Source organism: Zonotrichia albicollis, chromosome 28 (genome assembly GCF_047830755.1).
Source record: "Zonotrichia albicollis isolate bZonAlb1 chromosome 28, bZonAlb1.hap1, whole genome shotgun sequence".
In the NCBI taxonomy this organism is placed as follows: domain Eukaryota; kingdom Metazoa; phylum Chordata; class Aves; order Passeriformes; family Passerellidae; genus Zonotrichia; species Zonotrichia albicollis.
The window spans coordinates 773,070-785,260 of NC_133846.1; the positions used below are offsets into that span (position 1 = coordinate 773,070).

At 57.6% G+C, this 12,191-nt stretch overlaps 1 protein-coding gene across 1 annotated transcript; it reads right to left on the bottom strand.

Annotated features, from left to right (window-relative positions):
* Positions 1 to 5,836: 5,836 nt before the first annotated feature.
* On the bottom strand, positions 5,837 to 11,835 carry TNNI1 (troponin I1, slow skeletal type; the record flags this gene model as incomplete). The annotated part of the gene is made up of 7 exons (XM_074527930.1): positions 5,837 to 6,932; positions 7,345 to 7,455; positions 8,870 to 9,046; positions 9,511 to 9,600; positions 9,684 to 9,815; positions 10,907 to 10,948; positions 11,764 to 11,835. Coding segments are annotated over 6 exons (621 nt in total), but the record flags the coding sequence as incomplete, so codon positions are not given.
* Positions 11,836 to 12,191: the final 356 nt, after the last annotated feature.

Below are 12,191 nucleotides of genomic sequence, written 5' to 3' on the forward strand. Positions count from 1 at the left end.
CAAGGGCAGGTGTGGAGCCACAGGTTCACTACCTTTGGTGGGATTGTCTTAGGGGAGGATGGGGGGCCCAGGCACAGCAGAGCCAGGTCCCAGCCCGGATTTTCCCACAGCATGGCCATGAGCCCGCTGCTCAGGCTGCCAGGCACTATTCCCTGCAGGAAATGTCATCCAGGACCCCTCGAGTACAAGCTCTGCTCCCAGTGAGATCCATCCCTGCACCAGCCTGAGGAACTGGTTGTGAGGCTGGGCTGGCCCTGCATGCCTCCAGCCCACAGGGGTGTGCCATGACCTGAGCAATGATTTTAATCAAAGGCTCCTGATTAAAATCCCATTTCTAGGAGATAGCTCTGTCAAATGAGCCTCCTGCTCCAAGCAGGGCTCGCTCTCTGCTCTTCTTTCTTCTCGCAGTAATCGCTTGTCTTTCAAGTGTTTTCATATATACAGAGAATTCAGTTAGTTGTGGCATAAGGGAAAAAATTACTTAAATAACCTTGCAAGCATCCTGCTAATTGCTGACAGACTATATATAGCAGCCCAGCATCAGCAGCTCCTCTAGAGCAATAAAAACTCTGTGATTAATGCACGGCAAGCACAGCGCTCACAAAACTCATTGCCAAAGGATAGCACTGGAGCACAGGACTTAGCGGGGTTTTCCAAAGGATTAGACTGAACGTGGCAGTGAAAGAACACCCCCAGCTAGGATCTACACAGCAAAGGAATATAAAACCTCCCAGTCTGCAATTCCTCTGGTTATTAAGTTGAAGAAATTCTAGATGGGCATTTAGTGCCTGGGGATTAGTCAGAGGATGAGCCTGGCTGACACTCGCCCCCTCGCTGACACTTGCCCCTTCCTGGGGCCTTATTTGCAGCTCAGAAACCTTTGGAGCTGAACAGAGTTTCCTCTTTATTCAAGATCTCTCAGAGGCTTTCTCCTCCATGGGTTTGCCCTGTTTCCCTCAAACCCAGGAAAACGGTCAGAGGATAAAATCTCCTTCAGCAAGAAGTTCCCAAGGCCCATTCCCCAGTGCTGGGAATCTGGAAATTCCCCAGATTCCCCAGTGCTGGGAATCTCCTCCTTTATCTTGGATGGGTCCTGCTGGGCTGTGCAGCAGCACAGAGCATTGACCTCTCATGTCTGGAGATCTTTGCTGCCATGGAGCTCCTGTTTCCCCTGATGTTCCTCACGTCCTTTCATGTCCACCATAACCCCAAAATTTCACTGCCAAGGAGGTAAAGCCGAGGTCCAGAGCTCCTCATCTCATAGATGAAGTTGTGTTGGATTTTTCCCCTGTGTGTCACTTCATACCCCTCTAAACCTCCTTTGCCATTTTATCCCAAACTCCAAGTGCTGCCAGATCCTTCTGAATGTCTGCATCACCAGTCTTCCCCTCTGCTGTGACAAAATCCCAGGAATTATCAGCAGTCTGTTATCTCACTACTGTTTCCTCTCTGCTGGTTGATTATTTAGCTCTGTTTGGACTTTCCCTCTGAGCTGTGCTTGTCCTAAAGGTCTTTGCTTCTGGAATCCCAGGAAAATGCTTGTGTCCCGGGTCACCCTTACCCATAGGCTCATTGACGCCTTCGGCAAACAACAGTCACTTTGTCAGACCGGATTTCCCTCAGCAAAGTTATTTAGGCCACCCTGAACTCATGCTCAAAGCACAGCCCAAGCTGCAGGTCCCAGAGCTGAGGGTGATGAAATCAGGCAGAGGGATGAGTCTGTGAGGGAAGGGATGCCCAGAGAACCAACCTGGTGTTTGTCCAGACCCACTCCATTCTCCAGGCTGTCCAATCTGCTGTTCCAGACCCACAGCCCCCAGGGGAAGGCTTTGTGCTCATGGCCCAGGGAGCAGAGCTGCAGGATGTGCCCCGAGCCTTCTCCCCTGCTCTGCCCAGGGGAGCTGCACCTGCCTGAGGAGGAGCCCAGAGCTTCCCCTGGTGTGATCAGCAGAGCTCATTAATACCTTTTAAGGAGCTAGACCAGTTTCAGCAGGGCTGTTTTTCCCTTGGGAACAGTGTCCTGTGTCTCATCACAGAGCAGAGCCTGTTTCTTTGGCTACAGGGTGGTGGAGAGCTCTCAGTTTGCACAACTGTGTGTAATTATGGCATTCCTCAGCTTCTCTGGGGCCCAGCTCTGAACCCTGCACCTCCATCCCTTGTGCTGTGCTGGTCCCTCAGCCTCAGCCATGGCTCAGCTCCCCTCTCTCTCCTGAGGCTCATCCCTGCTGCTCTGCCATGGTGGAGCTGCATTTTCTTCCCAGGCTTCCCTCCTGAGCTGGGGCATGGGGCTCCATGGCCAGGAAAAGGGGTTTTCAGTTTTCACTCCTGCTGGGCTCCATCCACCACAACTCCCAGAGGTCCCACCAGCATTCAAAAGCTCTGGGAGGAGCTGGAGGTCTCCCTCCATGCCTGGAATGGTGCAGGGTTCTCCCTCCCCCTGAGATGTGTTCAGCTTTTGGGGAGATGTGTGTGATGGTGCAGACAGCTTTGTGAAGGGTTTGGAATTGGTGCTTGCTCAGGAACTGAACCATGGCCTTTTCTAGGACAGGAAATATTCCTAGTAAAGGAGATATCTATTGCCTGAACTGCCTGGCACCAGCTACCAGAGGGCTTATTTTCCTTTAGAATTTAGCTCATTATTAAAAAAAAGACAAATCTTGCTTCAGAAATTCCACCATGGTGCCTCATTGTCCTTCAGTTCCCTTTCCATTCCCTGCAGATTGGCTCCTCACCAGATGCCATCCCTGTGACACTCCAGATCTAACCATGGCAAACGAGGGGCATCCCCCAAAAGTGCCATCAGTGCAAACTCTCAGGTGCTGCACAGAACAGGCTCAGTGCCAGCAGCTCTGTGACAGCCGCACCCTCCCAGCACAGGCAGTGACAGAATCCCAGGGTGCCTGGGGTGCAAGGGACCTCTGGGGATCAGGCAGGGTCACCTGGAGCAGGGACACAGGGTATATCCAGCTGGGTTTGGGATGGCTCCAGAGAGACACTGCAGGCCCTCCTTGGGCAGCTTTCCAGGGCTCTGCACCCTCCAAGGAGTGAAGTTCTTCCTCATGCTGAGGTTGAATTTCTTGGGGTTTGTGGCCACTGCCCCTTGCTTGTGCTGTCCTTGGGCACCCCTGAGTTGGTTGTGATTCCCGAGGAGCCCCTGAGCAGTGAGGGACAGAGCTCAGGCCCAGCAAGGACAGCTGAACAAGAGGGATGTGCCCTGCTCACCCTGAGCCCTGCTCCTCCCTGGAGCTGCAGCACCTGGGGGGCTCCAGGAGGGAAAAATTCCTACCTGGATTCTACCACAGGGGACACACAGGGCCAGGGGGCTGTGCCATGGCCCTGCCATGGGGTCTGGCCTGCTCCCAGAGCCCTCAGAGGTCCCAGGGTGGAGTCCCAGCCTCACGTCAGGGACTGATCCTGTGCCAGCCCTGTGCAGGGCAAGATGCTGCAGCCACCTGCAGAGGCCATGGAATAAACTCCACTCCCTTCCCATCACCACTGACCTTTCTCCCATCCTCCCTTTGCAGCACCACCTCCAGCTGAGCTGCAAATATTCAGGGAGATATTTGGGCACAGTTCAGGTGTCTCTGAGTGTGACTGGTCAGCAAGGAGGTCACACAGCCCCTGTGTGACTTGGAAGGGACCAGGTTACAGCCAACAAGCAGGGATGCTTTTGGCAGTCCATACTGCCTTGATAATATTTTTTTCCTTCTGTCCAATTTAATTTGAAATTTGTGTAATTTTAAGATTCTAGTGTTTTGCTTTGATTTCTTTCAGTCTAGGCTGCAGTGGAGAAAAGTGCAGGACAGTGGGGACTGGGCTCTGCTGAGCTCAAGGAGACAGGGCTGACTTCCAGTCCCTCTAGAAAGAGACACCAGTGACTCCTCCAGCATCACCCCCTCTCCCTGAGAGCAGCCTTGTGAACTCCCCCATTTGGGCTGAATTTTCAGTAAAAATGTACTGGAGGGCTCCTTTCTGATTCAGTGAGCAGAAGCTGAGGTTGTTGTCACCTGGGAGGGAAAAGCCACAGCACTGCAGAGCTGTGGCTGAGGGAAGGCAGCTGCACCCTGGGTGGGAGGCTCAGCCTCCCTTTGCCATGGGAGCACTGGCACCCAGCTGGTCCCGGGCCACAGGGCAGCTCCAGGGCAGAGATGGAGACTTGGATCAGTCCCTGATCCAACCAGGAGAGCTCAGAGCTGACTGTCCATCCTTCCCTGGAGATTCAGTCCCACTAAAAGAGATTTGTTTTCCCCTGCACTTTTTCTGTGTTCCTAATAGAACTGCAATCTGTAGAACTTTGTTTTCCCATGGCAGCCAGTGTGGTTTTCCCACCAGAGAGGGATGAAAATGGGACCCAGTGACTGGGGAGTGTTATACCTTGAAAAAGTGGGGAATCTTGTAGAGGGAAAAGTTTTGGGGTGGCTTTTCCTCTCCCCACTCAATCTAAAACACAAGGTGGTCTCATGAAGCCATCTGTAGGCCATGACAAGGGCATGTGGGCCCTGGGACCTTGCTGAGCACACCTGGCTGCCTTTGGGGCTGCAGATTCTCCCTGGGGAGCCCCTGGGTTTGGCTCTGCAGCAGTTTGTGGTGAGCAGGATCCGAGGGCAGGCTGGGCACAGGGACAGGGAAGGGACAGACACAGGGACAGGGACAGCCTGAGTGCCCAGCACTGGCCAGGGCCTGCTGCACAGCACCCACCCCCCCATGGCCTTTCATCTCCTTTCCATCCCTCCCCAACTCCACAAACCCCACCCTTGTTTTTTAATTACTAAATTAGCATAATTGTACTAAGCTCAGAGAACTGTACTCGGCCCCTGCTGCGCCGTTTTCTGCTTCTGTTCCAGCCCTGAACAAGGCTTTGTTTCCATGAAACTTCTCTTGCATTTTCCAGCTCTACCAGTTGGTCAGGTCACAGTTATTACCTCTCCCTGCACATCTTTCTTCCTCTGCCAGGACCTGTGTGAGTTCCCTCTGGGGATTCCTGGAGACATCCCAGGATCTCAGACCTGGGCCCTGCTCCTGCCTGGGCCCTGGGCTTGGAGGGGAGAGCTGCAATCCAGAACCTTCTTTCTCCAGAGTGGGCACCATGGCAGGCCCTGGGTCTCACCACACACCCCTGAAGCTCAGCCACCCGTGATAGCCACGACAGAGACACTTCCCAGGGCTGGGCCTGCCTGGAACCTGTCCTGGGGTGCCTGGGATGAGGACAGGGGAGTCCTGGCACCCTGCTAGGCTGCAGCTGCTTGGCCAAATTAAGCTTGAAAAGATAAAAAATAGGTGGGAAAGGCTCTGTGTGCCATGCAACTGCTCCAGTCCTGCAGGGGATGCTGAGGGGCTGAAGGGCCAGGAGGAAGGACAAGGACTGAGCATCCCAAAGCCTGAGCCAAAGGAGAATATTTTCCAGTGGCAGCTTCCTCTGCTCCAATCCTGATCTGGGGAAGAGTTTGCATTTGAGTTTTGAATCCTTCCTGAAGGAGCTGCAGGGTGCTGTGACAGCCTTGAGTACTGGTGGCTGGGATAGAGAGGTGTCCCCAGTAGTGTCCCCCTCACCCTCTGTGGCCAGGGACAGTGAGCAGAGTGGCTCAGGATCCTGAATAGGCCAAAGGAAGGGATGTGAGGCCAGAGGAATTCAGCTGTCCTGGAGACAAATCCAAACCCACCTCCCAAAGCCTCTCCCTCACTCCCTCTGCCAGCCATGTCCTGCAGGAGCATCGGCATGGGGCCATGCTCTCCCATCCCCTGCTTTGGGAATGCAGTGTTTTCCTGGGAAGGCTGATCTCTCTGGAGCCCACACACTGTTTGATGCTGTTCCCTTCCAGCCCTGTCTGGGACCTGTGCTTTTCTCTCAGTTTATTGCATTTTCTGCACTTTACAGGCTCTCTCCAAAGGGATGGGGGGTGCTGCAGCACACCCCGGTGTGGTGTGGGCTTCAATCTGGGAGTGCTGCAATTCTCTGGATACCCTGGGAACACAGACAAGGCACTGCTGTAACTGGCAAGAGCAGCTCTGCCTGTGGGCTGAGCATCCCCTGCAGTGCCCCCAGCCAGGAGACCCCAGCAGTTTGAATTCTCACAAATTCACCCCTCCAGCCCTGCTCCAGAATGAGCTGGCACATTCCCAGCTGCCTTCACTGCCCAGCTGCAGGCTGGGGGGCTGTGACACAGAAATGGTTGGACTGGGGGGAAGAATGGGATGTTTGGCCTGAAATATGGATTCATCTCTGGAATTAACCCTTGAAATGCCCCAACTGCCACAGCTGCAGTGCTTGTGGTGGGCAGCTGGAGGGGAGCTGGTGCCTGGAGCTCTGAGGGCTTTTCCAGAAGCAGAGGAGTGGGGATGGAGAGCAGGCAGCTCTGTTCCCCCAGGCTGGTGCTTGGGGATCTCTGCAGCCCTGAGCCCAGCAGGGCTGGCTCTGAGTGGGGCCAGGGGGCTCAGCAGGGCTGTGGGATGTGAGGAACAGCCCAGGGCTGGAAGGGACGAGCCCAAAGCCTGTGTGAGCCCAGGGAGTAGGGTCTGAGTGCCAGCATGGGGACACTGCAGGGTGGCCTGGCCTGGCCCTGGGCAGAGTTCCCCAGTGAGGAGTGCACACAGCCTCGGCCCAGGACAGTCCTTTAATGCACATCTGGCTGGCAGGGACATCTCGGGCTGCCACGGGGCACTGGGGGCACAGGGGGGCACAGGGGGCAGCTCTGCAGGGCTGGCAGGGGTGGGTGGCACTGGCCCTTGGGGACAGCACGGCCTGTGGCTGCTGAGGGGACGCTGTGCAGAGGCAGGGCTGAGGGCACTGCTGGAAGGAAGAAGCTCAGGACTCCTTTCCACACCGCTGTCCTCGTGTTCCAGCTCAGGGGGAATTCAGGGACGGGCACAAAGGGACAGGGAGCAGCAAGGGCAGGCTGGCAGCAGGGACGGGGACGGTCTTCTTCCCAGTGCTCCTGTGGGAAAGAAACAGCAGAGGGGCAGAGAGGCAATGGGGCAGAGGGGCAATGGGGCAGAGGGGGAGAAGGGCAATGGGACAGAGGGGCAATGGGGCAGAGGGGCAATGGGGCAGAGGGGCAATGGGGCAGAGGGGCAATGGGGCAGAGGGGCAATGGGGCAGAGGGGCAGCTTTGGCTGTGGCTGGTGCCAGCAGTGCCTGTGGGATGAGGGTGGCACAGGCAGCACACCCAAAGGGCAGCACCCTTTGGGGTGGCAGGCATGCCATGGCAGGGAGGTGTGGGACAGACCCCAGCCAGGTGTGGGGTAGGACATGGGGACGGGTGGCCTTTTCTGTAGGGAGTGGAGACATTTCTGTGTCTCTCCAAGCACAGCACAGGAGGTGAAGGAGCTCAGGGGGATCAGCCCTACCTGTCACTGCCCCGTGGGGGACTTGGCAGCGTCGAACATCTTCTTCCTGCCCTCCATGCCCGACATGGCCTCCACATTCTTGCGCCAGTCTCCCACTTCCACAGGGCGCTCCTGCCGGGCATAGGGCTGGGCATGAGGCTCTGGCAGCCCTGCCCTGTTCTTCCCTGCACAGAGCCCCAGCTGGGACACTGCTGCCCCTGGCAAAGCCCCTGTCCCTCTGCCATGTGTCCTGGGGAGGTGGCAAACAGTGCCCTGATCTCCACAGGGAGCTCTGGATCCTTGTGGGCACTCCCCTCCCCAAAGCCTGGCCAAGCTGCTTTCATGCACCAGAAGGCTCAATAATCCCAGAAAGATTTCTTTAGGAGGAAGAAACCACATGGGACTTTGGGTTTACAGCAGCACAGTGGGGCAAATGTTTGTACTGAAGTAAAAACACTTCCTGCATTGTCCTCACCTTCTCTGAGCCTTTGGTGGGGACTGGGATTGTTGGTGTGACAGTGGGAGCCTGGCAGACACTTCCAGAGCAGTTCTGGGCAGGTGACAGCAGTTCTGGGAGCCCAGGTGTCTATTCTGCCCCCCAGCATTCATAGATTACAAGCTGTGCCCCAACACCATCCCACCACACCTAGAGCAAACCCAGATCTGTTCTGGTGCTCAGGGCTGTAAGCAGAGTTTTCTGTCCAAAGGGCTGGAAAAGTGCTATACCACAGTGGGGGGACAAATGAAAAACTGCTGAAAATTGAGATTCTCATCCAATTCTGCTCATCCAATCCTCATTCACTCTGCTGAGCTGGAATGAGCTGTGAAAGCCCTCTGGAAGAGAGAATCCCCAGCTGTGCCTGGGGATGAGGCTCAGCTCCTGCTGCTGGGCACCTGCACACCCCAGGCAGGTTTGGGCATCACTGGCATTGAGATTTTCCCTTCTCACACCTTTGCCAAGCAGGTGGGAACTGGGCCATTTATCTCAGGCCAACTGCTGGGCTGCTCTGTTTTATCTAATCTGAGTCTGGGAGTTCCCTGGGAGATTTCTGGGTGTGATTGTGCCCAGCAGGAGCTCTCGTGGTTCCCTACATGATCAAACTCTGCATGTGCAGCTCAGCCATGGTGCTGGGGGACCCTGGTGAGAGAATCCTCCACATTCTGGGAAGGAAGAGCACCACGGACACAGCCCTGAATCTCACCAGTTACACCCACCTGGCCCAGTCAGATCCATAATCTCACCAGTTTCCATCCACCTCGCCCAGTCAGATCCATAATCTCACCAGTTTCCATCCACCTGGCCCACTCAGATCCGTAAATCTCACCGGTTTCCATCCACCTGGCCCAGTCAGATCCCTGAATCCCACCAGTCACCACCCACCTGGCCCAGTCAGACTGGTCCCACATGGTCCCACAAGATCCCACAGTGGGAATGGCTCACAGGGCTCTTTCCAAGGCTGATGGGGGTGAGCACAGGGTGCCCTGGAGAAGGGCAAGGGCACCCATGGAAGTGTGTCCATCTCCAGCCTCCAGAGGAGTCACCCACCTTCTCCGTGTCCTCCTTCTTGACAGACTTCAGGTTGGCCCTGAGGTCCATGGACACCTTGTGCTTGGAGCCCAGCAGAGCCCTGAGCATGGCGTCGGCCGAGACGCGGACCCGGCGCAGGGGAGGCCGCTTGAACTTGCCCCGGAGATCGAGGACTTTGATTTTCAGATCTTTAATCTGCAGGGGCAGGGGAGGAGCAGGAGGGGAGGTCACTGCTTGGCTGCCTTGCACAAAGAGCCCCTGTGGGAAGCAGGAGCTCTGGCAGCACCGAGCCCCAAGGGGATCTGCTCCTCTCCTGTGGGACCATCCCCACCAGGGCTCTGCCCCACCAGGCTCAGGGCTGGGCCATGGGCTGGGCCCAGCCTGCTCAGGGGGCAGCTGTGCCACCAGAAGCTCTCAGACCCACAGGGGTGACCAGGAGAGTGAGGAACCTCTCTGTGGACCGCGATTCCCTTGGGATTCCCTTGGGCAGGGATGAACCTTGCTCTGAGTGGTGCCTTGCAGAGCAAACATCAGCCCTGAGAAACCCTGGTGTCTGTCCCAGATCCCAGCCCAGCCTGGTCCATGACACATCCCCATTCAGGCCAGAGCTGCCACTGGGAGGGAGTTTCCAGAAGGAACCAGCCTGTCCTCCCTCCTACCTCCCGGGTGTTATGGTTGCATTTCGCTTCAATGTCGTATCTCTCCTCATCCACAATTTCCACCTTCTCGTGCAGCTCCCTGCACAAGTCCTGGGGCCAAGAAAACAGGAGAGGGGTGAGTGAGGCCCCTCATGCTCCCAGGGAACCCAGTGCACCCTCGGGCTGAGCAGTACCTGGAGCTGGCTCAGGGAGAGCCCGCTGGTGTGCAGTGGGGTGACCCTCTCAGACAGGTACCTCTCCTTCTCTGCCTGCTTGTCCACAATCTCCTGATCCCACTCCTCCTTGGCCTTGGCCAGCATCAAACTCTGTGAGCACCAGGAAATGGCACAAGTGTGAACAGGCCCCTGTTTGCCCTGAGCCACTCACACCACGTCTATGGGATGGGATAGACTCGTGTGCCACCCCCTCCCTGCTGTCCCCAAACACAGCAGAGCCTCCCCACAGCTGGGTGGGGCCGTGGGGCTGTGGGCATGTGAGGCTGTGGGTCTGTGGGGCCATGTGGCTGTGGGGCTGTTGGGCTGTGGGACGAGGGGCTGTGGGGCATGGGGCTGTGGGCTATGGGGCTGTGAGGCCATGGGGCCATGGGGCTATGGGGCTGTGGGGCCATGTGGCTGTGGGCTATGAGGCTGTGGGACGAGGGGCTGTGGGGCCATGGGGCTGTGGGGCTATGTGGCTGTGGGGCTGTGGGACGAGGGGCCATGGGTCTGTGGGGCCATAGCACTGTGGGTCTGTGAGGCTCTGGTGCCATGGGGCTGAGGGTCTTTGTGGCTGTGGGGCCGTGGGGTTGTGGGGCCATGGGTCTGTGGGGTCGTGGGGCCATGGGGCTATGGGATGTGGGGCTGTGGGGCTTTGGGACTGTGGGGCTGTGGGACGAGGGGCCATGGGGCTGTGGGGCTGTGGGGCCGTGGGGTTGTGGGATGTGGGGCTGTGGGGCTTTGGGACTGTGGGGCTGTGGGACGAGGGGCCATGGGGCTGTGGGGCTGTGGGGCCGTGGGGTTGTGGGGCCATGGGTCTGTGGGGTTGTGGGGCCATGGGACGAGGGGCCATGGGTCTTTGGGGCTGTGGGTCTGTGCTCCCGCTGGCTGCTGCCGTTGGCCCTGCTGGGACAGGCAATGTTTATCCCAAGCAGAGCCCGGGGAGCTCCCAGGCCTGTGCTGGAGCACAATCAGGCTGAGGCCTCAGAGCTGAAGGTGTGGGGGTCTCTCCCCACCCCAGTGCAGGGGAGGTTTGTTTGGACCACAAATCCCACATGAGTGAGAAGAGAGAGGTGGGTGGGAGCTGCTCCCCACAGCCCATCCCTGAGCTTTCCTCGCCCCTGTCCCACCAATGTGCTGCAATCTGGCTCCTTTCCCCCAGCAAGACAAACCCCAGGGAGTTTCCAGCCCTCGGGACTCACCTTCAACAAGAGTTTGCGTGAGGCTGTGATCTTGGATTTTCTCTGGGGGAAAGGGGAGGGAAGGAAAACACCCTTTGAAAACAAACGCGCAGCAAACGCAGAGCAGCACCAAGGGCTCCACCAGAGGGAAAGGCACTTACCTCCCTGCAGGCAGGGCAGCAGCCAGGGAGCAGCAGAAAGAACAAGAGAAGAGAACAGGGCATCAAGGAATGAGAGTGAAAAAGAGGGGACAGTCAAGGAATGCATCTTGTGTGGTTGCAGTTGGTTCCTTATTTCTGTATCTCACAGCTGCCACCAGCATGTGAGCCAGGCCTGAGGGGAAGGTGCCCTCTGGAAATGCAGTGGGAGCTCAGGGCCACAGCTTAGAAAGCCAAAATGTCACTCAGGTGTGACAGGTGAGCTGGCACTGTGCCCATCATGCCAAGCCCAGTTCACTCCCTGTGGTTCAGACACCCTCATTGCCCCAGTCCCACTTCAGCTGGGCCGGGATGTTTGGATGCTGCTCAGATTCACAGGGTTGGGACATCCCCAGGTCGTTGCTCCAGGAGAGCTTTACAGGGAGTTCCTCCCTTCTCTGCTCACCAGGGAATGTGTTGGATTTGTGCAATGTGCTACAGAGAGCCTCACGGCAAATCCAGAGCTGCTCCCTCCCCTCCAATCTGCATTTGGGGATCTGGGAAAGCCCCGAGGTTTGCACTGGGACATTGAAAGGGCAAACAATTTGCATTTAAAGCCGGTTTTTGCAAGGGGGCTGGCACAGAGGTGTGGGGTAGGGCAGGGTCTCCCAGCGGACCCTCCGCAAAGGGAGAAGCGCAGCCGGGCGAGGCTTTGGGGATCCGGGGAGCGCAGCTACTCACGGCTCCGGCATCGCGGCGGGGCTGCTCCTGCCGAGAGAGGAAAGCGGCTGAACCCAAGGAGCAAATCGCGGTTCACAGAGGCACAGGCAGCAGGAGCGATGCCGAGGCGCTGCTGCCCCGCGCTGTCGGCGTTGGGAAGCGGCCCCGCGGCTCCATCAGCCTGCGGGACATCCCGCCCGCATTCCGGGCAAGCTGCGGCGGGCACAGCCGGCCCTGCAGGGCTCAGCCCGCGGCTCCTCGGGGCTGTTCCCAAGCTCCCAGCTGCTCCCCCGCCCGCCCCGGCTCTGGAAACACCGAGAGAAATGGGGGTGCCTCGGGGGTCCCCCACTGGGTCGGCTCAGGAGTCCTGTCCTGCAACTCCCGTGGGCAAGGCAGGGATGGGAGAGCCAAAACCAACCGGGGAACGCCAGAGCAAAGGGCAACACCTC